General features: G+C 51.1%; 6 protein-coding genes across 6 annotated transcripts, besides 13 other annotated features; 4 read left to right on the top strand and 2 right to left on the bottom strand.

Annotated features, from left to right (window-relative positions):
* Positions 1-529: 529 nt before the first annotated feature.
* Positions 530-4301, top strand: ACLA_009130 (putative RNA polymerase II transcription elongation factor (Ctr9); the record flags this gene model as incomplete). The annotated part of the gene is made up of 2 exons (XM_001273918.1): positions 530-1384; positions 1467-4301. The coding sequence occupies 2 exons, from the start codon at positions 530-532 to the stop codon at positions 4299-4301; spliced, it is 3690 nt and encodes a 1229-aa protein (XP_001273919.1).
* Positions 4071-4155: a microsatellite.
* Positions 4096-4146: a microsatellite.
* Positions 4191-4216: a microsatellite.
* A 48-nt stretch (positions 4302-4349) lies between the features above and the next one.
* Positions 4350-4382: a microsatellite.
* Positions 4351-4379: a microsatellite.
* Positions 4383-5250: 868 nt separating the features above from the next.
* Positions 5251-5291: a microsatellite.
* A 514-nt stretch (positions 5292-5805) lies between these two features.
* Positions 5806-5850: a microsatellite.
* Positions 5807-5850: a microsatellite.
* A 6920-nt stretch (positions 5851-12770) lies between these two features.
* Positions 12771-15042, top strand: ACLA_009120 (uncharacterized protein; the record flags this gene model as incomplete). Its single annotated transcript, XM_001273917.1, has 2 exons — positions 12771-13029; positions 13133-15042. The coding sequence occupies 2 exons, from the start codon at positions 12771-12773 to the stop codon at positions 15040-15042; spliced, it is 2169 nt and encodes a 722-aa protein (XP_001273918.1).
* Positions 15043-15567: 525 nt separating this feature from the next.
* Positions 15568-15603: a microsatellite.
* A 470-nt stretch (positions 15604-16073) lies between these two features.
* ACLA_009110 (splicing factor ESS-2 family protein) lies at positions 16074-17513 on the top strand (the record flags this gene model as incomplete). The annotated part of the gene is made up of 1 exon (XM_001273916.1): positions 16074-17513. One exon carries the CDS (start codon positions 16074-16076, stop codon positions 17511-17513), a length of 1440 nt encoding a protein of 479 aa, XP_001273917.1.
* Positions 16929-16949: a microsatellite.
* Positions 17514-17938: 425 nt separating the features above from the next.
* Positions 17939-19902, bottom strand: ACLA_009100 (MID1 family protein; the record flags this gene model as incomplete). The annotated part of the gene is made up of 2 exons (XM_001273915.1): positions 17939-18615; positions 18681-19902. The coding sequence occupies 2 exons, from the start codon at positions 19900-19902 to the stop codon at positions 17939-17941; spliced, it is 1899 nt and encodes a 632-aa protein (XP_001273916.1).
* Positions 19903-20403: 501 nt separating this feature from the next.
* On the bottom strand, positions 20404-22451 carry ACLA_009090 (magnesium transporter CorA family protein; the record flags this gene model as incomplete). Its single annotated transcript, XM_001273914.1, has 2 exons — positions 20404-20983; positions 21049-22451. 2 exons carry the CDS (start codon positions 22449-22451, stop codon positions 20404-20406), a joined length of 1983 nt encoding a protein of 660 aa, XP_001273915.1.
* Positions 22452-23496: 1045 nt separating this feature from the next.
* Positions 23497-23538: a microsatellite.
* Positions 23498-23538: a microsatellite.
* A 1274-nt stretch (positions 23539-24812) lies between these two features.
* Positions 24813-24838: a microsatellite.
* A 46-nt stretch (positions 24839-24884) lies between these two features.
* Positions 24885-26150, top strand: ACLA_009080 (homoserine kinase; the record flags this gene model as incomplete). The annotated part of the gene is made up of 3 exons (XM_001273913.1): positions 24885-25311; positions 25424-25722; positions 25809-26150. The coding sequence occupies 3 exons, from the start codon at positions 24885-24887 to the stop codon at positions 26148-26150; spliced, it is 1068 nt and encodes a 355-aa protein (XP_001273914.1).
* Between the last annotated feature and the right edge of the window lie 207 nt (positions 26151-26357).

Here is a 26357-nt window from a genome sequence, read left to right as displayed (position 1 = left end):
CACGAGTTTTCCGGGTGTGGTTTTGGGTAGCGAGGTCATATTACTAGATATCTTTATGAGCATGAGCATGAGCATGAGAGATGCCTGAATGAAATGATATGTATAGACTGATCCCAGAGTCTTCTTCATGCAACGAAAACTAACCAAGTGTATTATTGGATACAGTATCATCCAAATGCCATGTGGCGGTGCGGCTCCACTAGCCTCAGATGTCTGCCTCAGGCACCCAACCATATTATTCCCGCCAACAAGATCAAGAACTCTCTCTCCGTTCTGTCGAGCTGTAACACAAGAGCTGGTTTCTTGCTCGAGGGTTCAGCAAGAAGTTCATTGTTTTCCCATTATCTCCTCCAGTGCTCTTCATTCCAACATCATTTATTTGTTATCTATCTAATATGATCATGAGTTGAGCTTATTACCGAACTCTCACTCAACTCGGAACAGGCGCAACTCTCCGTGATCATTCCTCTCAGCTGAAAGTTGGAGAACCTCGAAACGGATATACGCATACATCAAACCTCCCTAAGCCATGGCGTCAATACAGAATGGCTACGCCAACGGCGTCAATGGCGATTCGTTTGTCTCGGCCAACTCCCTGGGTAACCTTCGCTTCTCTGACATCCCCTCTGCGATCGATATTCCCGCGTCCACCCTTGACAGTGAAGTCGAAGTGAGCTTGGAAGGGCTACCAGACGATCCCACCGAACTCTGCACATTGTTGGAGAACGAAAAGGCGGCGAAGAATTTCTGGGTGATCATCGCACTGGCATATGCTAAGCAGAAGCAGATCGATCATGCGATCGACATTCTGAACAAAGGCCTCGCCTCGGTGGCTCATGGAGCGACCAAAGAGAAACTGGGTCTCCTGGCCTGGGTCTGCTGGTTGCTGATGCTGAAGAGTCGGCAGGCCCCTCGCGTGGCCCCCGAGGGAGAGCTGTACACAGAGGCCAAGACCAAGGATCATTACCTGCAACTCGCAACGTCGACGTTGAACGAGGCGTCGCGACTGAACCCGGCTTTTCCTCCATTATTCCTTGCTCGGGGTGTTTTGTCTTTACTGCGCGCTTCCCTGCACCCCCCGCGACCGGCCCGACCAGGCTCGGTTGACACGTCTGAGCGCGTGGAGTCTCTGCGACAAGCGCTCAAATGCTTCGATGAATCCTCAAAGGCGTTCGGTGGTCGGAACGTGATGGCGATCATGGGGCGTGCCAGAGCGCAATACTTGTTGGGACGGTATGCGGAGGCGTTGGAAGGTTATCAAAAGGTTTTGATGAAGATGCCTACTTTGACGGACCCCGATCCTCGAATTGGTATCGGATGTTGTTTGTGGCAGCTGGGCTTTAAGGACCAGGCGAAGGTTGCTTGGGAGCGGGCGCTGGCACTCGTAAGTTCTCACCTTTTCCGTTATGCGCCTTCGGCTGGTTGGTTTCAAGCATCGCTAACCTGAAACTTTCGCCGCATTGCAGAACCCCGACTCTAAGGTTGCCAATATTCTACTCGCCGTCTATTATCTCTACGATAGCTCGCGCCATGCTACGACGGACCCCGCATTTGGCTCGCTATATAAGGTCGCCATGACCCAGTACACACAAAAGGCTTTCAAGTTGGATAAGGAATACCCCATGACGTGTGCGTTGTTTGGCGGTTATTTCCTCCTGAGGAAATCCTACTCCACCGTCGAGACATTAGCACGGAAGGCCATTGAACGCACAGATGTCATGTCGATTGCTAGTGACGGTTGGTATCTGCTGGGACGCAAAGCCCACTACGAGGGTGACCTCGCCCATGCAGCGGAGTACTACAGCCGCTCCGATCAGGCGCGAGGAGGAGGTGAAAAAGGCTATCTTCCGGCCAAGTTTGGCGCGGTGCAGATGCAGGTTTCTAACCAGAGTTATGATGACGCCAAGTTCCGATTGGAGAAGATCATTCAGCAAACGAAAAACCCGGAATGCATGATTCTCTTAGGGGCACTGCATGCCGAGGAAGTCTTTGCTGCCCAAAGAAGCGGCAGCAAGGAGGACAAGTCGGCAGAAGCCAAGAAGGCCATTAGCTTGCTGGAATCTGTTCGCAGTCTCTGGAAGGACGAAGGCAAGAAGATTGTACCTGACGAATCGGTCCTCGTCTATCTGTCTCGTCTCTATGAGCAGATCGCTCCGGAGAAAAGCATGCAGTGCTTGACCCAGCTGGAAGAGATGCAGCTGGCTGAGATTTCCGAAGATGAGCGCCCCGAGGGCATTGAAGATGAAGCGGAGATCAAAGCTGTCCTCCGTGCCAATCTGCCTCCACCACTGCTCAACAACATGGGCTGCTTCCTGTACCAGGCGGAGAAGATTGAGCAAGCCCGGGCCCTTTTCCAGGCGGCTCTGGACGCCTGCGCGCGGTCACAGGAGAAGGATCCACAGCTTGACACGGACGCTCTTGTGACTACGATCAGCTACAACCTGGGCCGGGCGTATGAAGCTTCCAACATGCAAGAGGAAGCGAAGAAGGCCTTTGAGAGGCTCCTCGAGCGTCATTCCGATTACACGGAGGCCAACGCGCGCCTCACCTATATTGCGCTGCGCCAAAGTCCGACAGACGAGGGACCGAAGAAGATGGCGAAGCTGTACGAGGCGGATTCGACGAATCTCGAGGTCCGGGCGCTGTTCGGCTGGTATCTCAGCAAGTCCAAGAAGCGGGCGGCCAACCTCGCAGAGGACCACGAGCAACGGCACTTCAAGCATACTCTACAGTACTACGACAAACACGATCGGTACTCACTTACGGGAATGGGCAACGTGCACTTGACGACTGCTCGAGACATGCGGCGCGACACTGATCAGGACAAGGACAAGCGACGGAAGATGTACGAAAGGGCCGTGGAGTTCTTCGACAAGGCGCTGCAGCTGGATCCCAAGAACGCCTACGCCGCACAGGGAATCGCTATTGCGCTGGTCGACGACAAGAAGGACCACGCCAGTGCGGTGCATATTTTCTCCAAGGTGCGAGACACCTTGCGGGATGCCAGCGTGTACCTGAACCTGGGCCATGTCTACGCGGAACTACGACAATATTCGCGATCCATTGAACACTACGAGGCGGCGCTGTCGAAAGATCGTGCGCGCGATGCGCAGATCCTGGCGTGCCTGGGTCGAGTCTGGCTGCTCAAGGGCAAACAGGAAATGAGCCTGTCCGCCATGAAGACGGCTCTGGACTACGCCCAGCGTGCCCACGCCGTCGCGCCTTCGCAGGCCCATTTGGAGTTCAACGTTGCGTTTGTACAGAATCAGATCGCCTCGCTGGCGTACAGCCTGCCTGAAACGCAGAAGACGGTGCAGGACGTCGAGGAGGCCGCCGAGGGCTTGCACCAGGCGGTCGAGACGTTCGGACGGATCGCGCAGGTGAAGAATCCGCCGTACCCCGCCGGCGCGCTGGAGCAGCGTGCCAACATGGGTAAGACGATCATCAAACAGCTGGAGCGTGCGCTGCAGAGCCAGCGCGAGTACGAGGAGAAGAACGCGGCCAAGCTGCAACAGGCCCGGGAGGCGCGGGAGGCGGAGATCCGGAAGCGGGAGGCGGAGGTGCGCAAGGCCCAAGAAGCCGAGCAGACGCGGAAGAAGAAGCTGGCGGAGGAGCGTCAGCAGATGATTGAGGAAGCGCAGCGCCTGGCCGAGCAGCGGGCGGAGGAAGAGAAGGCGCGGGAGGACGCAGAGATGACGACGGATTCGGAAACGGGCGATAAAGTAAGACGCAAGAAGAAGGCGACGATGAAGCGTAAGAAGAAGCGGGCGGACGACGATTTCATCAGCGATGGGGAGACGCCTCGCCGGGCGCGGAGCGGGGAGGCGGAGAGCGAGGGCGAGGCGGCGCCCAAGAAGCGCAGACGGTTGGAGAGGCGGTCCGGTGGGAAGGCGCAGAGCAAGTACAAGAGCAGCGAGGTTGTCGAGGACTCGGATGTCGACGACGAGGAGGAGCAGGAGGACCATGCTGCGGCTGCTGCGACATCAGACCACGAGATGCGGGATTCCGCCGTGGATGATGACGAGGATGTTGTTCAGCGGCGTCGGGCCAAGGTGACCCGACGGATTGCGGACGATGATGACGAGGATGAGGAGGAAGAAGAAGAAGAAGAAGAAGAAGAAGAAGAAGAAGAAGAAGAAGAAGAAGCAGAGGGAGTCCCGGCGCAGGCTGTATCGAGAAATCAGGAGCCGGACAACGACGACGACGACGACGATGAAGGACTGTTCAATGATAGTCCCGAGGAGGCGACGGGCAAGGCCGACGAGGAAGATACAGAGATGAAGGACGATGACGAGGAGTGAGCGCGATGAAGGAGTCTACGTGTAGTTTTAGGTCTTAGGCATTTTGTTTCTCTCTCTCTTTCTCTCTCTCTCTCTCTCCCTGTGTGTATCTTCTTGTCTCCGCCTTACCATCCTTTTATTTTTATGATATCAAACTGGCGTTGAGGTACGGAAAGAATGGATGAAAGGGGAGCCAGGCATCTGGGCATTTTGTTGATATGGATGAAGATTTTTTATGTCGCCGACTGTCCTCCCCTTGTTTTTTGTGTGTGTGTGTATACTATCTCTCTAACTACGAGTCTGGTTAACGGAGAATTCTTCGCAGACTATGATTCCTTTCAAAGTAGACACCTCGTAGAGATGCTGCTGCTGCTGCTGTAGTTGTAGTCGATAAGAAGCACGGAGGAGACCGGAGTCCGGAGTCCGGTAGGCTGTAGCAGCAGCATCTTGCACTCACTCTCTGTATCTCTGTATCATCTCTATCTCTCTCCTGTCGTCCGTCGCCATACCTATGCCAGGATGACGAATGAAATACCTACCTAACCAGCTTACCAACTACCGAAAACGTACCTAGCATGAACGGAACACGGGATATGGGACCACAGGGTCGACCAGCTCAAGCTCAACAAGTCAAGTTGTCAACACCTTCAGCCCAGCCCAAGTCCACCCACAACCAGGACTTGCCCAAGTGGGGACCGACTACCAGCAATCTAGACAAAAGGATCTTCAGGAGGCTTTACGGAGTACGCTTTTTTTTCCCGCAGACTGCTAATAATAAATTCATTATTCAACATTCAACCTCCTCGTCTTCGTGATGTATTATGTAACGGACGGGAGCAGCGATCACTGGAAGAGCCGAGGCGTCGGGAGATTGGGATTGGGATTGGGGGAGCTAAGCTATGCCTCTCTGATCTGAGACAGTGGTGAAGCAATGAGCGACGAAACCTACGAAAGCTTTTTAAGCATAGCGTCCAGCGTCCAGCGTCCAGAGTCCAGAGTCCAGAGTCCAGACAACGTGTGGAGGAGAGGGTGAGGACAGGAACTGGGTTGACAGCCTCACGTACGTCGGAACACGTTCTTCCTTGGTTTAGTCTGCCTGAGGTAATTAGGACTTGGATATCTGGAATCTGGATAGGTAGACTGTGGTGTAGCAGCTAAGCAGCTAGATAATTACCAGCAGCTACGGACACGGTCTGACAGATGTAGAGAAACAGGGATAAGACGATCAGGGATCGGATATAATCGTGCTAGATAGATTTAAGACATTCGAATCGAAACCAGAGCGATGGGTATTGTGCGATCAGCTGACTTGGACAATTGTTCTCTCTCTCTCTCTCTCATAGACAAATTGATAGATCATTGATTGATGTGTTGGTCACACAGTCAAAATGTGAATGAATACTGTAGGGCCATACCTACCACTTAGGTACTAGGTACAGCCGGCAAATGAAGATGGTTTGTAACATGAATGAACTAGTGACACGACAGCTTCCTGTGTGTATTCATTCCCTGCAGGTACAGACAGCTCTCTCTCTCTCTCTCTCTCTCTCTCTCTCTCTCTCTCTCTCTCCCCCCCCCCCCCTGTCGGTGATCACCATCGGATCACAGAGTACTCCGTACACGCATCTCATGTAAGTCAGTCAGACTCCAATAATCCAATCCCTAGGTCAAATCCTCAGCCTCAGGTGCTCATTTGTTATCTGTAGGTACCCCGAATGCATGCATGTGGAACTACTGCAGCTGAGTGCAAAGTACTTGCTCAAGTCTCAACTCCCTACCTCGAACCTACCCACTACGTAGTATGCAGGCTGACGGAGGATATGGAGCATGTAGCCATGTACCTCCACCACTGAAGGGCTAGCGGTGTGCTACTTTGGGTGAGAGATTTAATTGTCTTGCATGGGTCCTAGTGTCGCTTGTCGACGGAAGATAACTAGGCAGTATCTAGCTAGTTACTACACAGTAGTTATCTGTAGGAGCCGAGGAGGCATCGAGAAGGATTCCAGGATTCCAACACAGTGGGTTTAATTAACCAGGATCTCTCGTCGTTGGTCTGATCATTATTGGGTTACAGAGAAACAATGTTCCCTGTCTCTACTCCACTGAAGTGCAGTCCAAGCCCAGAGTCCAGAGAGGTGAGTAGTAATGAGTATTGAAGTAACTTAGTAAGACTAAGGCTATGAGGCTGTGGCGGACATCCAGACCAGAGCTCGAGAGTCTAGAGATGAAGACTGGAGAATGAGACGGAATCACAGAGGATAAAATCCAATTGAGATGGGGCCAGAGTGGAGAGAAGATGAAGAATTGGATCAATTGAAACTTGAAAGACGGGTGTTGATGACAGTGTCACTGTATCAGAATCAATACAGGCGACGATCAACGACAACAATTTACTGTGTAGTATTCATGTCAACGCTAACGACTACGACAATCACATTTTGCTTGGACCTGAACTGACTCGCCAAACGGTTCACCTAGAAGAAAGGTCGCTTCTATCTGGACTTTGGACTCGGGAGTCTGGACTCTAGAGTAACTAGCTACTAAATCTCGCTAGCATTGAGCAGTGACTCGCACTGTGTCGCGCACATGTCTCGGTGTTGTTCCTGAAGAGATGAAAAACTCCATCCGAGGCCTTTTTTGACTCATTACTCCTTGGGGATGATTCCTTGGGGCATAAAAGAAAGGGAAAAAAAAAAGAAAAGAAAACCCATCGATGTTCATGGCTCGATGCTTCCCTTCGAGGTATTTCCCTCCGAGTCTTGGGATCGGGAAGATCTTGACTTGTCATTCGCTTATTCCTCGTCCAAGAACCGCAACGTGTTCTTAATAGGTTAACGTTGAGCAACCAGCCCTGGTTGACTTCCTGTCGCTCGCGGAGGATTGCATCCAATCGTTACACCGGTGGACAGACTCCGGGGTATACTGTGTATGTTACTTGCCTACTCTATAGGTACTACTACGTATATACGATATACGATAGAGTAGTAGATGGTAGTTAGTTAGCCTTGGTTGGGGCCTTGGGGGTTATACTAATATACTTCACATAGTACCGTGCCCCAGACTTGTCGCACTGCATCTGGAGATACCCTCAGATCAATCTAATTCTACCCTCGCTAGACAAGGATGCTCGCGTGTCATTTACCGATTTGACATGTTTCCGTTACACTTACAGAGTAGGTATGGATGTTTTTCCTTACCAAGTTACCACTGACAAAGGACTTCTCCACAACACGATAACACGTTCCTTGGGTCGCTTCAGTGTGGTAGAGACCATTGATGAAAAAAAAATCTACGGATGGGAGCGGAACTGGAGGAATGAATGAAATGCAATGATAATGCAACTGCAATGCGGTCTCCAGTAGTGGGCAGTAAGACACTGCTGGATACTGACAGTGAGCAGTGGTTAGTGAGAGAATTGAATGGCATCATTCAATATGTTCAATTTCGACCACTAGTTAGTTAGTACCTGCTTGCAGTTGGAGTCCGTGTGAAAACCAAACGCACGAACACCTCAAGTTCCTCGGTCCCATTCATGTTGATCAACCCCGAACAATCCCAGGGATTGATGCTTGCCCTGATTCCCATTATCCCTGTCCCTATCGCATGATATCCTTGACTAGTTACTGAACTGCTGCTCCTGCATTGATGATCGCTTCTCCTCCCTCGTGAATCACGATGGTGATTATTGTGTCGCAGATTTCCCAGTCTCAAGTTCTCAATTGTATAATCAATCAACTCTGTCTGGCCAAGCCGTCTCAGACTCTCTCCCTGGCGTCCATCGTGTTCACCTTCCACAACGACTATTTAGCCTAGATATCTAGACTAACAACTGCGTAGTGGTAGTGTGCGCACTAATTTGACAGTAACACCAATCGGCCGCTAACGAAAATAGCTGCAGTATTAGCGAGATACTAAAGCTATCTTAGAGTTCAGCCCACGCTGCACCATCGGGAGCCGACTTTTCTCCTCTTTTTTTTTTTTTTTTTTCTTTCCCCTTCTCTGCCTCGCAGTCAGATTCAGATCCGGTACAGGGCTCGTCCTGCCTTCTCTCTGTGAAGTCTCAGTCTGTGCGTCGAAGAATAGAGACCTGCATGGCTACAGCCAAACAGAGATCCCTCCATTGTCTTACCCTCGGTCTCACAGGTTCAGCTCAGCTTCTCTGGTTCCAAGCCTGCAATCTGCATCTAGATATCTATGTACTTCCGAGTTCCGATTTCTCACATATGATGCAACTTCCAGGCAGCCTCAGGCTAAATCGAGTAGATGGTCAAGAGTCAAGTGTCAAGTGTCAAGAAACCAAGACCACCCCAAGTGGAACGAACGTTGCGAACCTTTTTTCCCCTCCCCCCCCCCTCTCTCGTGTGTGAGATTGCCGTGTATAACTAGACTAGTTTGAATGATTATTGGGCTCTCTGGAACAGAGGTGTCAAAAATAGTTTCTGGTTAGCTTGCTTCGACTTCGAGTTGTTGATTGTATTCCATGGTGTCCTGATTGATGGTACGCGTTATTCAGTTGTTTACTGTGAACGCGGTATTTCCTCCGTGGTGTATTAAATGTATGCCCGCGGTATTGTCACCCTACCGAAGGATGGACTTGAGAGATCAATTAATTACTCTTAAATTACCTAAGGACGGACGAGTGCTTGATACGCTTCGCTTCCAGATCTTGGAGAATCTACTCTGTACTGTGTAATTGTTTCGAACAAACAGTGAAACCTAGGCCATATTCATCTATCTTATGATCATGATCATTGAAACTGGTACTCTGTAGTCCGTAACTAGTAACTACATTTTCATATTCAATCATGGTTGGTTTTCCCCAGACTCTGACCCCCTAGGTCGGTTCCTACTACTGCTTCTCTGAACCTACCTCCAGATTGTGTTGCTCCTTACCTTACTCCGTAGTCCGAACAGCGCTCCCAAGTTTCAACCCCCTGGAGGTTTGTCGATCTCCCAACCACCTGGATGGCTGCCTTCGCCTTTCTTTTTTCGAAACCCTTTCCAAGGGAAAAAAAAAAAATCAGAGACAAAGAAATCCACTAGCGACTTACGTTGGTACCGACTCGAAACAAGATCCAGCGTGTGTCCTTTGACCCCTTCTGTAAGAACCAAGGTCCAAGTACCTAGCTGTAGACTTGCATTCTCCATGCTCGGTAAAGCGTGAAGCAAGCACGATCTGCAGAGATAGAACCTACCTACCTACGTAGTAGGTTTGTCTCTCCCCCAAAGTCACGACCTCCCCCCACTCCTCGATCCCTTGATGATAATACAGAAAGCAGACAACCCTTCCCGTTGCATGCGGTTTCACAAAGCAGAGCAAGTCACTAGTTCGTCGCAGAGGAGGAAAACTGGCAGGTCGGCAGCGCCATCACCTTGGCCTCGTCCGGTGCCTTGTCCCGCCTCTGGGACATGGGAATTCATCGGGCTCCGGGATCCTCCCGTCCCTAGTAGTTATGAACTCATAGTTAAGTTATATTATCACTCGGTTGGCCCGTTCTCTGTAGGGGATTTGGGTTCCCTGGGATTTTGAGGACTCCCGTGCTTCTGTATCTACACAATGGACACTGACAGTCTCGCCCCCAATATGGATAGTGTCCTATAGTCCTTTGGATCATTACCTCGTGCTCGATGCGATCAGCAAGGACGGCACACTCCGACCCCAACCACAACCGCGGGAGAGGTTATGGAGGGTGTTGATCGCTTAGTCGGCTGTCTGTGCATAGCCCATGCTCCATTGAGCGTGTAATACCTGGATCTGATCCTATCTAGGTCCTAGGGTGTGGACTGTACGGAGTAGACGATCGAGAACACTCCAGTGTCGGCAACAGGTAGTTGCGTAAGGATTCTACCTCGGCCGACCAGAGGAGATTGCAATGACGGCTCTTCATGGACGTGCCCTGATGCCACAGCTGCTGACTACTAAGTGCTGACGTCTGAAAAGTCTTGGTCCGTCCATACTCCGGTCTAATCTCTTGAGGAGGCGTCGATGGCAAGGTTGGCGGCCTTCTTGGATATGACCTCTTCGAAATGTTTGACAGCCACACTGTCCGCGTTGCATGCAAGGATAATATGATTGTCCCTGATATCAACCGAGCTAATCTCTAGTGGAAATGCTATAGTTATACCGGGCCTACATTGGTTGGGAGGGAATATTTGTGTGGTTGTTGTATTTCCATTGGTTTGTTTAGCTGAGGGCTTTTCTAAAGGAAATGAATGGCACGGAGCATTCAAATGGGGTCTCCCTGTCATTGTAAAGACGAAGTAGGATATCAAGTTAATCAACAGACAGCCAGCTTTTCTCATAAGCTTTTCCATGGTCTGTAGCTGATGCGTCCATTCTTATATTATTGTTATTCTGATGGAGCTTGGAGGTAGCAATCAGTACCTACCTAGGTACCTAGGTAGGTACCTTCTGTGTTCTGGTCTGTACCTGACCTGTATCCTGTAACAGACTAACCGGTGGGGAAGATCTCTCTCTTTTTTCTCATTTGCTGGCGGGGGCGTGCATTTTCCCCCTCTCGTGCCCTTTTTTTTTTTTTTTTTCCTTTTCCGAGAAATCCATACGGTACGGAGTACGGAGTAGATACTTCCAGAAGTCTTACCAGTAGTAGTACTCTACCTTATAGCTACTCCAACTCCAATGATGCTCAGTAATTGTAAATTACACTTCGAATTGCTTTTTCCTTCCGTGGCCTTCTCTTCTCTTCCTTTTCCTTTTCGGTGTATTTATTATTATCATTATTATTAGGCGTTCAACGGTGAGAACGTGGGCTGGTTGCTTATCCACATCAAAAGGAGTTAGTTAGGGTAGAAAAACAAATCAAAAAAAAAAAAAAAAACCCACCGACCTCCTCCAACCAGTTCCGTGGGGAGAGAGTTAAGCCTGTTAGGAACCGATTCCATAACCAGCATCCTAGCCTCCTATAATCATCTGTCCATTTACAGTAGATACTAGATAGATACTATCTGATTCTGACTATCAATATATTCTGTAAATAATAATACTACAATACTAAATCCAATATATAAAGCACTAACAAAACGCCTGGTCGATTTGCTTTCCCCCGGACTTGTATGAACTCTGGCAGTTAATCTTGTTTCTTTGCTAATATTATTATTATCCTCCTCCGTATACTACTATCAGTCTATCGTTTTAAATCAGAGCTACTTGCTCTTGAGGGCTCCGGTTAAGATCCTAGTGACTCTTGAGTCTTGACTCTTTAACTTTCAACTCGACTGCCAGAGTTCGAGTCGTTCGTTCCTGAATCCTTCTATGATCATCCTCTCTAGGTCTGACTGAGTCTGACTTCCTGAACCGATTCCTCTTCGCGATTTTATATTATTAGACGATCATTATATTATTTTCCTTTTTTCATTTCATTTTTTTTTTGATTTTATTTTTATTTGTATTTTATTTTTATTCTATATCTGATCTCATTACTACTTTTTTTTTTTCTTTTTTTACCATTACTACTACTCCTACTACAGTTCTGGACCCTCATCATCTGAGATTTTGGATCCTCTTCTTCTTCCACTTCTCCTTCTTCTCCATCTTGTTGCTCCACCTTTTTTATCAGTCTATCTGTCTGTCAGTCAATCCCCGGGTCTGACAGTGCTCCGTGTTTAGTGTCTCGAGTCCCGACTGTTGACTGTTGACTGTTTGGACGGACTGCCGAGTAGGTAGACTAATCGACCTGACTGGAGTCTCGCTCTCTTCCCTCTCATCCTCCACTACTACTTCTACTATCTATCAATCTATCTATCATACTACTCCTGTCCACGGTCTACATCATCACTCATTCTTTCTAGACCTGATACACACACACACACACTCTCTCTCTCTCTTCTCCTTCAGTTATTTGTATATGTCAAGCCACTCTCTCCGTTCAATCACTTCTTCCCCCCCTTTCGTCTGTTAGAGTTCAACGTCTGGTGTTCTACCATCCCCCCCTGGAGCCGATACAGATCTAAAACACAAGAGAACCAAACTCCCGGCTTATTTCCCATGAATCTTATGACTGGCTTGCATTCCTGCTCCTCCTAGAACGAGTTTCTTTTCTTATATACTCCCGTCGATCGTGGATTTGCTCTCCATATCCCTTCCTCTGTGCCTTTGCTGAGGGGAACCAACCCTATCATGATCAAAGACGAATCTCCATCATCTCACCTGGATGCTTGTTGACTTATCATTCCTTATACCGCGGCTTCGTTTCGCATCAACACCCAATCCAGTCGGATAGCTCCATCTGAGCTTCAATCTCCTTCGTCTTCTCCCATCTCATCATGTCTGCACGGCAGGAAGAGGCGGATTTCATAGACCGTCCATTCACTAGATCCTCCACCAATGATCACTCCGAGTATATAGCCCACATTCGATCCAGGTCGACTGCCCATGCTCACAGTCCCAGGCGCCTGTCGGTCTTCAGTGGTCGTTCGAGGAGCAATACCACTACCTCCACCGCCTCCTCTCGCCGCTCACCCGCTTCTTCGATGACTTCGGCAGATACTGCTTCGCTGCCCTCCCAAGATGACTCGAGATCCAACTCCTCGGTGAACCTCCGGTCCGAGAGGCACGAGAGCATGACCAAGTCCCTCTTCTCGCGGGGAAGTCGAATCCTACGCCGCCAGGGCAGTAAGTTCAACATCGCTGCAACGCTGGACGAGGAGGAGGAAGTGGAACGAGAGAAGTCCCGGTTCGAGGTCTCGGATCTTTTTAATCGTCACCACAAGTCGCGCCAAAGTGATGTCCGTAAGTGCCAATCTACCTTCCCGTCCCCCCTCGGGTAATGTCCGGCACTCTGGAGACAATCACGAAGAAAAGAAAGTGCCATTTACTCACTCCGCATTTGCAGATGACAGTTTGAAGAGTCTCATCTCCGACCCCTTTGATTTCCACCATCTCACTCATACGAGTCCATCTCAGTTCCAGGAATTGGACAGAACCGGAGAAAATGATCTAGTCACCGAGTTCTCTGCCATTCGTGCCTCCCAGAGACCCATTACTGAGCTCAAAGGTATCCGAGCAGAGGACCTTCATTTCCGAGGTTTCTCATCGGAGGATCTTACCAATGGCGGCTCAAGTCTCGTAGATCACCGAGCTTCTCCCACCCCAACCAGCCCACCTGGCTCTCCCGGTACTGTATCTTCCATCAGTCCAAAACAGCTGGATTCCAGGGCCAGGAGAGAATCGCGCGTCTGTGAGAACTTCTCTCGCCCCGTAGCGAAATACTCCAGGGCAACATCGACTACCCCTCCCCCGAGGGCCACCTCCCCCCAGCTCACTCCTTCGCCGGATATGTCCGAACCTGCACCGCGCGCCATCGATGAGATTCTGGGCCTGTCTTCGCAGCCCACGTACCCAGAACACGTGTATGGCAATTCCTCCGACGCCGAACGGACCTATTCTCTATCTCACATCAACGTTGAGGGGATGATTTTACCCGAGATTGCGCAAGGTCTCATTAAAAAGGCGACTCCCGAAACAGTTGAGGCAAGAACCTCGTCTGTATCGCTTCCTAGCCTGTCGTCGGTGTTGGAGGAAGTCCCGGAAGAGCTAAGCTCTACTCACTGGCATGACAGCCCCGATGCGAATGCGCGTGGAGCCGAGGTTCCCATCTCTCCTGGAACCCAACGCAAATCCCAGCTCTCCATCTCTGTCGCTGAGGAGTTGTCCCAGAAGTTCACGGAAGCGCTGGGGTCTCCGGTTCTGCCTCAGTATCGCCTGTTTCAGAGCATTGCGCCCAATGACCAGATGGTTGGAGGACCTGTTCGCAGGCGGTCGTCCGCCCGCCGCAAGCCCACCTATGAGACCATTTATGAGTCCTGGGATGCTGATATCGACTATTGCTACGAGCACGCGGCAGAATCAACCTGCAACTTCGATTGGTCGCGCAATTCCCTGGATGAACCCCGATCAACCGAAACGGACAATACTCTTCGCGCGGTGTCTGGCGGGACACGGCTGGACCAAGACGCCCGACTTCTTCAACCCATTCACCTCAGCACTTCGTCACTCCCCACTCCTGATTTGGATCCCAGCCCATCCCGCTCCCTGATGAGCTCGCAGGTAGCTGTGACCCCGTCCAGTGCAGAGTACGAGACTGAAATCGTCGCCGCCGGTGGTGCCGATTATTTCCAGCCTGTCAATTTCTCACCTGCGCTGGGGAAACAGATTCCGCAGGACACTCTGTACGAGGAGTACCTGGAGGCCGATTCGGAGTCAGACCGACATTTCTCCTTCTGCCCTCAAGGGCTGATCCACGGCATGGAGCATCCTGTGTCCCCCCGGAGTAGCTTTTCTCCCATCAGCAAGTGCAACTCGCAGGAGAGTCTCATCCTCTCCCGCACCGCATCGATCGTCCATAAACACCGATCTTCTATCTCGACGACAAGTGTCCCCGAGCTGGTGCATAGCCTGGCAAGCAGTCGGGAATTGTCATCGATGGAGCATTTGCCTAGCTCGGATCAACCGGGACCCCCAGAGGCTCCCTCCCACCGTCGCCCGACAAAGAGCTTGGCACGAGAGATTGAGACCCAGATCATGCGAGCTGAAAGGAACTGCAGCCCTAATTCTGCGGATTTGGCTCAGCCAGCTGGCTCGGTGCATGATCGCGCCAAGTCTGTCTCGGAAGTTGAAGCTTCCCGGACCGCCAGGGCTGTCAAGGGTACTGCATCAGCACCATTCCCGCCGATTCCAGTGAAAAGCCCGAATCGGAAGAAAGGCAGAGCATCGTACTCCCTTTTCCCTTCTGCAGCAGCTTGAAGCTGGTGCACAGCGATGCTTATTTCTGGATTCTTTCAGGAAACTTACCAACACATCTGGACAATAACGCGTCCAACGTCCAACCCTTCCCGGCCATTTTATTTTTCCTTTTTTTTTTTGCCCTCCTTTTTCGTCTTTCTTGATTTTGCACGGTCGTTTCTCCATCAATTGCTCCATAGACTTCACTTCTACGACCTGACGATTCTCATTTCCTTGTCTCCGGCATCCTGGCTTGTCTTGCAATCTGGCTGCCATCTTGGCTTGATCCTTGCAGATCATGCTTTGCATACCTTCGTTCACGTACTGCACTCTCGGTGTTCTCGCGTTTGTGAATTGGGTTCAATATGCATTTCTCAGCGGCTGTTTCTCAAAAAGGAAAAACGAAGAGATGTCTCTTGGTGTTTTTTCGGGCATGGATGGTTGGAAAAAATGCAGTGGATGGGACTTCGCAAAGCGAACCACGATCGTTCTGCGCTTCTATTTCCTATTCTCTTCCTGTTTCTCTTACTGGCATCTATCCTTGACTTTTTCCTTTTCCCTTTTTTTTTTTTTTTTTTTTTTGTGGATCAAGCTCATTATACATATAGAGAAATGGATAGGTTGGTCTTGGGTGATTTGATTTGTTCTTTTTGTTTTGGGGAGAAAAAAATGTGTACATTGCAATGCTGTACAGAAGTTTCCTTTCGGATAGAAAAGCAACACTTACAATAGTGAATACGTATCCATCTCGTGAGTTGAAGAAGTAGTTAGTAGAACTCTTGTAGATTGTCTCATCTCAAGCTCTTCGCGGGGATAACGTGACGTCGACTCCGCCAACCGCCACTGCCGCCGTCTGGGCAAATCCGAGCTATCATTTCATCTGTTTGACTGGATCCCCATCACCTTTTTCCTTCTTCATCTGCAAACGAAAGACAGAATCTCCCAAGGTATCATGCGGTCACTGACCTACAGCATGCAGCCTTGGCTCATCATACATAGCACTTGAATCCGAAAGAAAGTCTTCCGCCGCGCCTCTCTTCTCTCTTTTGAACATGGCCTCCACCCCGTCACAGGCGCTGACCAAACGGTCCAGCGAACAAAGCCTCATGCCCCCTCCTCCACCCCCGAAACGAATCAAACGACCCACCACGGTTCTCGACGAAGACGTCTACACACACGCACTGTCCGAGATCATCGCGCGGGACTACTTCCCGGGCCTGCTGGAGGAGCAGGTGAAGCAGGAGTATCTGGATGCGCTCGACTCCAAGGACAAGGACTGGATCACCACGTCGAAGCGGAAACTCACGGAGCTGATGCGCACGCCGGGCCGTGCACGCAGCACCGCTGCCCTTGGCGGCTTCACCCCGCGGTACACTGGTGCAGAACGCCCCGGTGACACCCCCGCCGGCTGGCAGGGCGACACGCCGCAGTCTGTGGTCTCGACGGCGACGGCCGCCACGGCCGCCACGGCAACGAACCGGAAGGATATACCGGACGTGACGAACCTGGGCCTCCTGGCCTTCCAGGCCAAGTACACCAGCGAAGACAACGAGTCGTTTAACAAACTCCTCGACCAGCAGAACGCGAAGCGCCGCGAGAAGTACACCTGGCTCTGGAGCGGGAACAAGATCCCCACGGCACGGCAGATCGCGTACCAGCGCCGAGAGGCGAAGCGCATCGCCGCCCAGGGACCCAGTACTGAGAGGCAGCTCGCGATCAAGACGGATCTCGACGCGCGGCCGGCGAATCCGGATACCTGGACCACCCGACTGGATAACTCGCTCATGTTCATGCCGTCGGGCGTCGAGGATACCCACGAGACCATCCAGCAGAAGGCCGAGGCGGCGTCGCGCGCGGGTCCCAAGCGTGTGGTCTATGAGAATACCCGATTACCGGAGCCCGGGTCCCAGCAGCAGCAGCAGCAGCAGGGCGACGTTCCTCCTTCGCCGTCGATCTCGGCCATCAAGGATGCCATCGCGGGACGGCCGCGGTTCTCCGAATCCGAGGCAGAATACAACGGCGGGGAGACTCCGCGCGTGAACGGCTACGCTTTCGTCGACGAAGACGAGCCCGAACCAGAGCCAGCGGCGCACTCGACAGGCCACTCCCGCGAGGCTCCTGCCCTCTCAGCCGACGATCTACGCCTCCTCGGCGCAGCCGACTCCACCCCGAACCCGTTCCTGATCAAGGAGAACCGCAAACGCGAAGACCTGCACCACCGCATGGTCGACCGCGTCGCTCGCACCAAACGCGCCGAGAAGGCCGCCCGCGAGATCAGGACCCCCGTCACGCCGCGCTTCGCCAGTAGCCCCCGTCTGGACTTCGGGCTCCGTACCCCTGCGGCTGCCTCGTCCAGCGGAGGCGGTAAGACGCTCACCCCCGCGGCGCAGAAACTGCTTCAGCGCGTGGGCAACACGCCCCGGCAGGCGGGGAGCGCCTCTGTCTCTGGCCTGAGGAATGTGTGGACGCCGACGCCTAAACGAGCCAAGTGATGTTTGCTTCCTTCTTATCTTCTTGTTCGTCGCTATTTTATTGGTTATAGATATTCTTATTTTTTTTTTTTTTGATCATGGCATGGGCTAGCGTTGCTACGGGGTGCATTGGAACCTGAAGGATTCATCAGGCGGGCGTTCTATGGCATTGTACAGTTTATTTTATTTTTCTTTTCCGTCTACACTTAATAAACCTAGGCAAGAAAGGCCAGCTTGGTATGCTTAGAAAGAGATGTCTATACAGTGACAGGTTTCCAACAATGGATATGAAACAATAATATCTCTTGAGACAGGAAGGGTATCATCGCAATCATGGGAGGGCAAGGGAGGGGGGTTGAATTTGAATCCCACGTCAAATTATCTGACACTCCGCCGCGACCCAGGAGAGAAAAGGAAGAAAGGGGGGCCGGCTGTAGTTCAGGTACCTACGTCGAGAACCAGAATGAGACCCAGAAACTGCCCAGCGCGAGCAGAGCCACGCCCAGAGGCTCGTGCAAGGTCCAGCCCGCGTTGAGATCATAGGCCGCGCCCGGATAACTGCAGGTGATATCGCTGTTTGAGATGCGCTGGCCATACGCCGAGTCCAACCATCCGTTCTGCGGGCAGCTGAACCCCAAGGCGGAGGGACAGCGCTTCACCAGGTTGTAGCAGATGTCCCGGCACGGGAGGATCTCCTTGTACGGGCCCGGGCGGACGTCGCTATCGATCATGGGGTTGCGTGACGCGTTCTGCGCGGGATCGCCCCGTCGGGAATCGTCGGGGTCAAGTGAGCTGCCGTTGATGAACGGCTGGGCGGCATTGCGGACCCGGAGGAACCCCTCTGTGCTAGAGAAATCGGCACAGCGCGGGATGGTCACCGCGCAGAGCCATTGCTTGTAGGCGTCCGCGCAGTCGTTGCATCCCACGGCCAACGAGAAACTGGTCTCGTTTGACGTGTTGCACTGGATTTGATCCAGAGAGTACGAGAAGTTCTTGTACAGAGAAGCAGCGTAGTTATCGTACGTCGAGCGCAGTGCATCGACCCCGAGTTGAGGGTTTGATGGGACTGCATACGCAACTTCGGAGCAGAAGGAGAGGTTGAAGAGGACGGCACAGTTATCATCTGGCTCCGGTCAGTTACTCGGTCATGGTTTGAGGGAGGACAATCTTGGATAATTGGCCGCTCACCTTTTTTGGTAGCAAAGGACATTGGTTTCCAGACCTTTCCTCCGCCGCCGACTATTCCATTCCCCGAGTTGGTCGAGTTCCCATCCATCGCCAAGATTCCCTGGTAGTGAGAACTTTGGTTGAGGCTAGTGATGTAGAACTGCTCCTTGGGCTTATTCCCGAGGCCCCTGTTTATCATTCCGGCCTCCACCTCGTGGTCACCTTTCCCGATCTGGGCCCATTGGTCGAGAGCACAATAGGACCGTTGCAGACCTGAAATGGCCGTGTCGTTGACATTGTGCGCAAACATGGTAAACGGCGGCGTAAGGTTCATCCATTGCTGATAGTTCTCGCTGCCCGCACTGGAAAACGTCAGGTTGTCTGTTGTCAACAGTGCAGCATGGACGTCCGAGTCGACAAAGTACAGAAACGGCTCGTTGGCGACACTGTGGAAATAATCGTCAATCGACGCTGCGATCTCGTATGTATAGAACCCAGAGTACGCCGTCGAATTTTGAACGGCGACACCGACGAAGACGTCCCCACTGGCTTCCACCGTAGTTGCGACATAGCCCTCTTCGGCCGTATATACTTTCTGCTTCAAGATATCCTGGCCAGGCCCAGGCTTTTGCAGCGACTCGAACGTAGAGACATAGAGATTCAGCTCCGGTAGCGGCGGAATAGAGTCCAACGCTTTGCTGCTGGTCTTGTTGACATCCGGTTTCGAGCACATCGTCAGAGAAAGATAGACCGTAGCCGCCCGTTTTGCGAGGCCTCCGTCCCGCTTTCGCAGCTCATCCGAGTCGACGGCCTCATCGCTCGTTTGGCCCTCTGTTATCCGCTCCGGAAGTCCGGTCGTACTGTTGGCTTTCTTGCCGTTCACCGACTCCTCGGGGAAGTACCACCATTGGATCTCTCCGAGCTTGATATCGCTCGTCTTGTATTGATTGTTGCCTAGGGATGGTACGCCAGAGGGAACCCGGCGAACAAGGTCAAGGCCTCGAGCCTTCCCGTTTTCGTCGACGACATCCCTTATCTCGACTCCAGTGTATGACCCAAGGGCGTATGGGAAAGGTTGTGCATCTTCCCGAAGGATCGCATCGGTCTGGTTGTCCCAGGTTACGGAACTCGAGGCGGAAGCATAAGCGAAGCTTCGTTCAGGGAGAAGGAACGCGGAGTAGAAAATCAGAGCACCAAGGATTGCAGCCAAGCGGTACCGCATAGATGTAGACTCAGGTTGCATGGATGTTCGGATCGGAGAGTTGGATCAAGAAGGATGCTGTCGACATGAGAATCAAAAACCACAGGATAGACCAGAGAAAGGATAGCAAGTTTCTCTCATTGCGCAGATCTCAGTCACAATGAAGAGAGATGAATCGCAGTAGCGCGACAAGAGCAGCCGAGCGATAAAAAAAAAAAAAAACAAGTCCAACTTACGGAGCTGAGTGCGCATCCAGCAAATGGGGGGGGGGGAGAGTTGGTGACTTCTGGCTGTCGAGACACATAATGATAATATAATCACATTGTGACGCTTATCGGGGATGCGCCACATGGTCTACACAGCCACACATTACTCGCTATCATATTTAAGAAATTTAAATGGCTTACGAAGGCTTCTTGAGAACGTAAGGGAGAACGATGCGGTTTCACATGAAAGGAAATTCAAATACTGCTGCATGGAACTATATACACACTGCGATAGTATATGCTCACCAACTAAGAACTGTACAGACTACAGACCCCCTTACACGAGCTTGTAATACCGAGCCGCAGTGCCACTGAGAACAATCACAGCAGCGATCACGCCCACGATACCGAAGAACCATTCGAGCCCTTCTTGACCCTCACCAGGGACGCGAACATTCATTCCAAAGAGACCGCAGATTAAGTTCATCGGGACCAGCATCGTAGCGATCAACGTCACCTTGCTCAGGACCTTGTTGACATGGTTGCCCAGGACCAGGTTGGTCACGTTCAGCTGCGCGAGATAATTGGTGTGCGAGCGGCTCAGCATTTTTTCGAAATGTGCCAAGTTAGACATCATGGTCACCACGTGATCTTGGATATCGCCCAGGTAGAGACCAATGTCTCCACGGGGAGTCACCGAGTACTGCTCGTTGCAGCGTTTGGAAAATCCGCGGATAACATCTGCCTTACCACCTAGGAGGCGCATCAAGCTCATGACCTTCTTGCGAAGACCACCAATGCGGGGCAGGAACGATTCGAAATCATCCACACGCGCGATGAACACGAGATCTTCAATAGCCTCAGATTCCAGCTCAATCTCACGAATAACAGGGCCGAAACTATCCACGATATCGTCACTGCACAAGGTTAGAATCAGCCACCTGGACATTAGAAATTGGGGATGGGCTAGGCTTTCACATACATCATGGCATAACAGATCCAGTCGCTACTGAGGGACACGTAATCACGAAGCTTTCCGATTCTCTTTCGGACATTTGCCGCGTGGGGATTCTCGGTGAAAGAGAATGAAAGCACTCCATCGCGGAAGACGACCATGTAAAGATTGACGGGTTCCATGAAGCGTTCGTCCGTCTTGTCGACTTGATAGAATGTGCGGAAACAAACAAAGTAATACTGCTTGAAAAGCTCCACCTTTTCACGGGCTTCCTGGGTCAAGATATCCTCCGTAGTCAGCGGATGGATGGAAAAGGCCCGCGAGAGTGCGGCGACCTCCTCTTCAGAAGGGTTGAGGACATCCAACCACCACACGCCGCCCTCCGGACCAAGTTGGAAGAGGTCTCGGAAGGTATCACCGGGGAGCACCAGATCGCCCAGCTCGGCCGCGTGCACAGTACTCTGGGACTCTGATGAGAAAAAGCCGAAGCGGGTCGGCTCATTTTCATTCTGGAGCTTTTCGACCAAGTCTTTCTCGCACACGGCATTCGCATAAACCTTGTCGGGAGTTTTCGAATCAGGATCCATGAGATCCGAGGATAAATGCTCCGCGCTCGACGAAAGCTTCTCTCCGTCGACGTCGGACTTGAGAGCTCCATGCCGAAGATCATAGAACACACGGGGGCCTCGGCTTTGAGAGCTCAGGCTGTGCTTCCGGCGTGACGTTGAGGGCTTTTGATCCCGGTTCAGAGCCACAAATTCCTCCAGCTCCTCGTAGTCGATGACTGGAATTCTGCCAGGTTGTTCGTAGGTCGGAACGCACGTCTCGTTATTTGCGTCCAGCTGGATATCGCCTGGCTGCGGTCGGATTAAGCTGGCATTGCTGAAAGTGGGACGGCGCGGGTGAGTGCCACCGGACACAGTACGCTGCAGAATGGCTTCCAGGTCTGGCGCAGCATGGCTCTCGAGAGTGTTTGCGCGCTCCCGGCGACGAGGGTCCGCAAAAGCCTCAACCGAATTTGGGGGCGAAGAGGACCTGGCGGACGGGGATGATTCTCGCGACATGTTTGCACGCTCCTGGTGAGTTCGACTCCAGGTGCGCCCATGGCGGACATTCCCATTTGGATCGACAGAGAAGCGCCGACCAAGAGGGTTGACGTCCTTGTCCGACCGATCATCATCCATTATAGCTTGTTCAAAGTCACGCGAGTAGGAGCCGGCCTCCCGCAGAGCAGCTTGCACTGATAGCAGATCGGGGCGCTGGGGTGTCTCGGGAGGATAACCCTGCTGAGCGGTATTCTGCCGACTCAGGGGAACATCGATGGTAGCTTCGATGCGAGGCAGAGAATCAAGTTGGAAGCGATGGTCATCCAGTTCGGGGACCGGGGTGCTGAACCGCGTCAGGCACATAGATCTTGGTGATTCGGACATTGTTGTTGGCAGCTATGACTGATTTGTCGCAAGCGAAGGTATCGAGACCGTAACGAATCAATCTTGTCGCGAAATGGCGCTGGAGACAGTTGCCGAGAATGATGAAGATCGCTCTGTGAAATTTTGTACTGTTGAACCGACGATGAGTGAACAAATCCTTAGATAAATTGCTCCTCCATCCATTAGCCAGACCCCTGAAGAGGGCCTGGCATTACCGATGTTTATGTGTATGCCAAAGTGAAAAGGATGCTATGCAAGCCTAGTTATGGGGGTCTGGTGTCGCCCCCGCAGAAGACCCTGAACTTGGGGCCCAGAAGAGGGTGGAGGAAAGAAGCCTGAGAGCAGCGAGTCCCCGCCAACTTGACTGTGTGATCAAAGAAGGAGCCTTGTCGCTCCAGTATTGCGATGGAAAGGTGGTATGTCGACCGAAAGGCTCCGTAGATCCTGGTCGGTCGATGACGTTGGTGGGAGACTGTCTCTTGAAAGATAAAGAGATTGAGGAAGACCAGAAGGAAACAGCCCAATGGGAGAAGATATACACTAGACAAGACAGTATATCAAATAGAAAAGACAAAAGGGGGGAGGAATCCGAGATTTATCAGAAGCCAGCAAAGGGCTGTTGTGGTGTGTCAGGAAGAAGGAAGAAGAGTGTGCAGTCCAATTTCAGAGAAAAACCACAATCGAACCGTGGGCAAAGCTTGTCCACACTCCACACCGACAACGGAGGCGAACCGCAGAATCGCCAGATCACACGCACACTCCTAATTATCAACTGATAATTGGTGACAAGAAAGATGATAGTAGCCACGTAAGAATTGAAGAAGGGGGGAGGGGGGAAACCAAAAAAAAAAAGAAAAAGGGGAGGGGGGGGAGGGATAGAAGATACCCTAGGAGTTGGGTGGGTTGAAGTGAGTAGTTTTCCGAGAATGGAGGAGAGGGTTTGGTTTTAAAGGGAAGCTGAATGGGCAGACGCTATACTAGAAGTGCCCTTGAGGTATATTAGATCGTTAGCATTTTAGCAAGCACTGACCAAGGCGAAGGAGAGAAAAAAAAAAAAAAAAAAAAGAAAAAAGGAAAAAAAAAAAAATCCATTAACAATTACTATTATTAAAGACCGTCTAAACTCTGAAATATATGAGGGCTAAACTGACCAACTACTAGGACTACTAGTAGGTAGATAGGTATGACTATGGCTATCAGTAGGTATTAACAATGGCACCAGCGGATAGAAAATTTTTAGAGAGACTGAGAGAGGAAAAAAAGAGGGGCGAAAAACAGTGAGAAAACATAATAAGAGGAAAATACCTCAGGCAACCAGGTTTGGATAGCAGCCACTAGATACGATCTAGACTACAGGTACGCAAAGAAGTTCCAGTTCTTCGGCCGAGGATGGAAGACTGGACTGTGTAGTAGCATCTAGGTGACTAGGTGATTTGATATTACGAAAAATCTTTTGGCTTCCCACTTCACAGGAAACATACAAAGAAGTGGTTGTACTCTTGCATGTCACCCGGAGATAGAAACAAGGTACCTATCCATCTACGGTGAACGGAGTATGGAGTAGATACATCGAGGGAGACAAATCTGGAAACCTTTACGAATAAGTTACTGCCTAAAGATAGCTACCTATCTACCCAAGACATTCAATTTTTCTAGGATACGATCAGAATACAGCTTTGTTAGTGTACACTGCTACAGATGTGTATGTTACCTCACCTACTATGCTCGGGAATTTCTTAATTTTATAGGGCTGATGTTCATGAGCATAAAATATAAATATTTGAGGTAAAAACCAATAGTCTATTAGAGGAAGAACTACTTATTGCCGTGGTGCTGATTGGCAAGTAAAACCTGCAGCAGAACATGGATGACATGCAGTATCTGGCCATACATACATACAGGTATGGGAAGTATTATTTGCCATGTGCTCAAAAACAGATAGAGATTAGAGAGAGATATTCATTAGATAATCAGGTTGCACTGAGAGAGAGACATCTTCAGACTTCAGAGGTTCAGACTGAAAACGTCGCGACATAGTTCGTTTGTATCTGTTTCTTCGCGAACCCATGAAGCAGCTTCTATGTTTCTATATATAACATTGAAAGTAGAGACGAACCCAAGAAGATGAGGTGACATGAACAATCTTTCTTGTTGATCTCAATTATCTACATACACCCCGACGTCGGCCAATTTTTTTCTGTAGTGTGTGCCAAGAACTCTAAAATAGAGTCACACTCACCAACTCACCACTGTACCTTCTCTTTCCATAGACCAACGATCTACTCTTATCAGTTAATTGACTACCCGTACCTCCTGTTTGTTCTGGATACCATTGTCATCCTTGGTCATCTAACGACCCCCTTTGTTTTTTTTTTTTTTTTTTTTTTCTCTCTGTCTCCTGAAATAGTGCCATTTGGGCACCACTAAACGACAATGTCTGCTTCCACTTTTGCCATCAAAGTGCCCTGCTCGTCCGCCAATATCGGACCCGGGTTCGATGTCATTGGGTTAGCATTGTCAATGCATCTGGAACTCCAGGTCACCGTTGACTCCTCCAAATCATCATCCGAGCATCCTCTGAACTGTGTGATCACATATGAAGACCGGAGCAAGAGTACTGAGAAGATCAGCCTGGACCCAGAGGTCAACCTGATCACCCGTGTAGCTCTGTACATACTTAGATGCCATGACCAGAGAGCCTTCCCCGTGGAGACACGGGTGCATATCGTAAATCCTATTCCTCTGGGTCGAGGTCTCGGTTCGTCAGGCACAGCGGTGGTGGCTGGTGTTATGCTGGGAAATGAAGTAGGTCGTCTTGGCCTGAGCAAGGACAGACTCCTCGATTATTGCTTGATGATCGGTATGTAGACTTCCACTTCACCATCCCCTCCTCGCGTACCTACCAGGCGCCCGCTGCGCTCTCCCCTCCTTTACCCCCTCCTCGAAACCCGTGACTGATGGCTCAATCCCAGAGCGGCATCCGGATAACGTCGCCGCCTCGCTGTTTGGAGGCTTCGTCGGCACGTATCTGAATGAATTGAAACCCGAAGAAGTAGCTCGCAAGGAGATCCCACTCAGTGAGGTTCTCCCTGCGCCCGCGGGCGGTGTGGATACCGGCAAGAGGCCTCCTGAGCCTCCTCTGGGTATCGGTCACTACCGGAAGTTCCAATGGGCCAAGGAAATCAAGGCCATTGCTATCATCCCCGACTTTGTGGTGCCCACCGCTAACGCACGCAATGTTCTTCCGACTATGTACTCAAGAGCGGACGTTGTAAGTCGTGTTCCTCCCCGCTTGCTCGGCCGGGCGGCATGTTTGATGAAGCACTCGGGGTCTTAACGCGCATGAACTATCTCTAGGTCTTCAATCTGCAGCGGGCTGCGCTGCTGCCTGCAGCATTGGGTACCTCGCCCCCAGACCCGGATACAATCTACTTGGCCATGCAGGACAAGGTCCATCAGCCATACCGGAAGACTCTGATCCCGGGCTTGACGGAGATCCTCCAGTCGATGAACCCCTCCACCCAGCCAGGTCTGCTTGGAATCTGTCTATCTGGTGCCGGACCAACCATCCTTGCGCTGGCCACCGACAGGTTCGAGGAGATCGCAAACCGCATCATCGCCCACTTTGCTTCCAATAACATCTCGTGCCAGTGGAAGCTCCTCGAACCCGCCCAGGACGGTGCTACTGTACATCGTTGAGCTTCTTCAGCTATCCTCCATAATCGCAGCTGATGAAAAATTACATAGATGACCAATGATGTCTTTAGAAGCTACCTTCTTACTTGTAGCATAATTCTGTGCCCTCATATCTTGAAATTCCTGGTGGATTAGCCTGGGAATATTGGATGCCGAAAGGACATGGTCTTATATAAGCTATTATTATGACCACAGATTCATTCCGTATAT

This window comes from Aspergillus clavatus, genomic scaffold, assembly GCF_000002715.2.
Source record: "Aspergillus clavatus NRRL 1 1099423829795 genomic scaffold, whole genome shotgun sequence".
NCBI classification, from domain to species: Eukaryota; Fungi; Ascomycota; class Eurotiomycetes; order Eurotiales; family Aspergillaceae; genus Aspergillus; species Aspergillus clavatus.
Note: the sequence above shows the minus strand (reverse complement) of the source record. Positions and strands in the feature narration are given on the sequence as shown.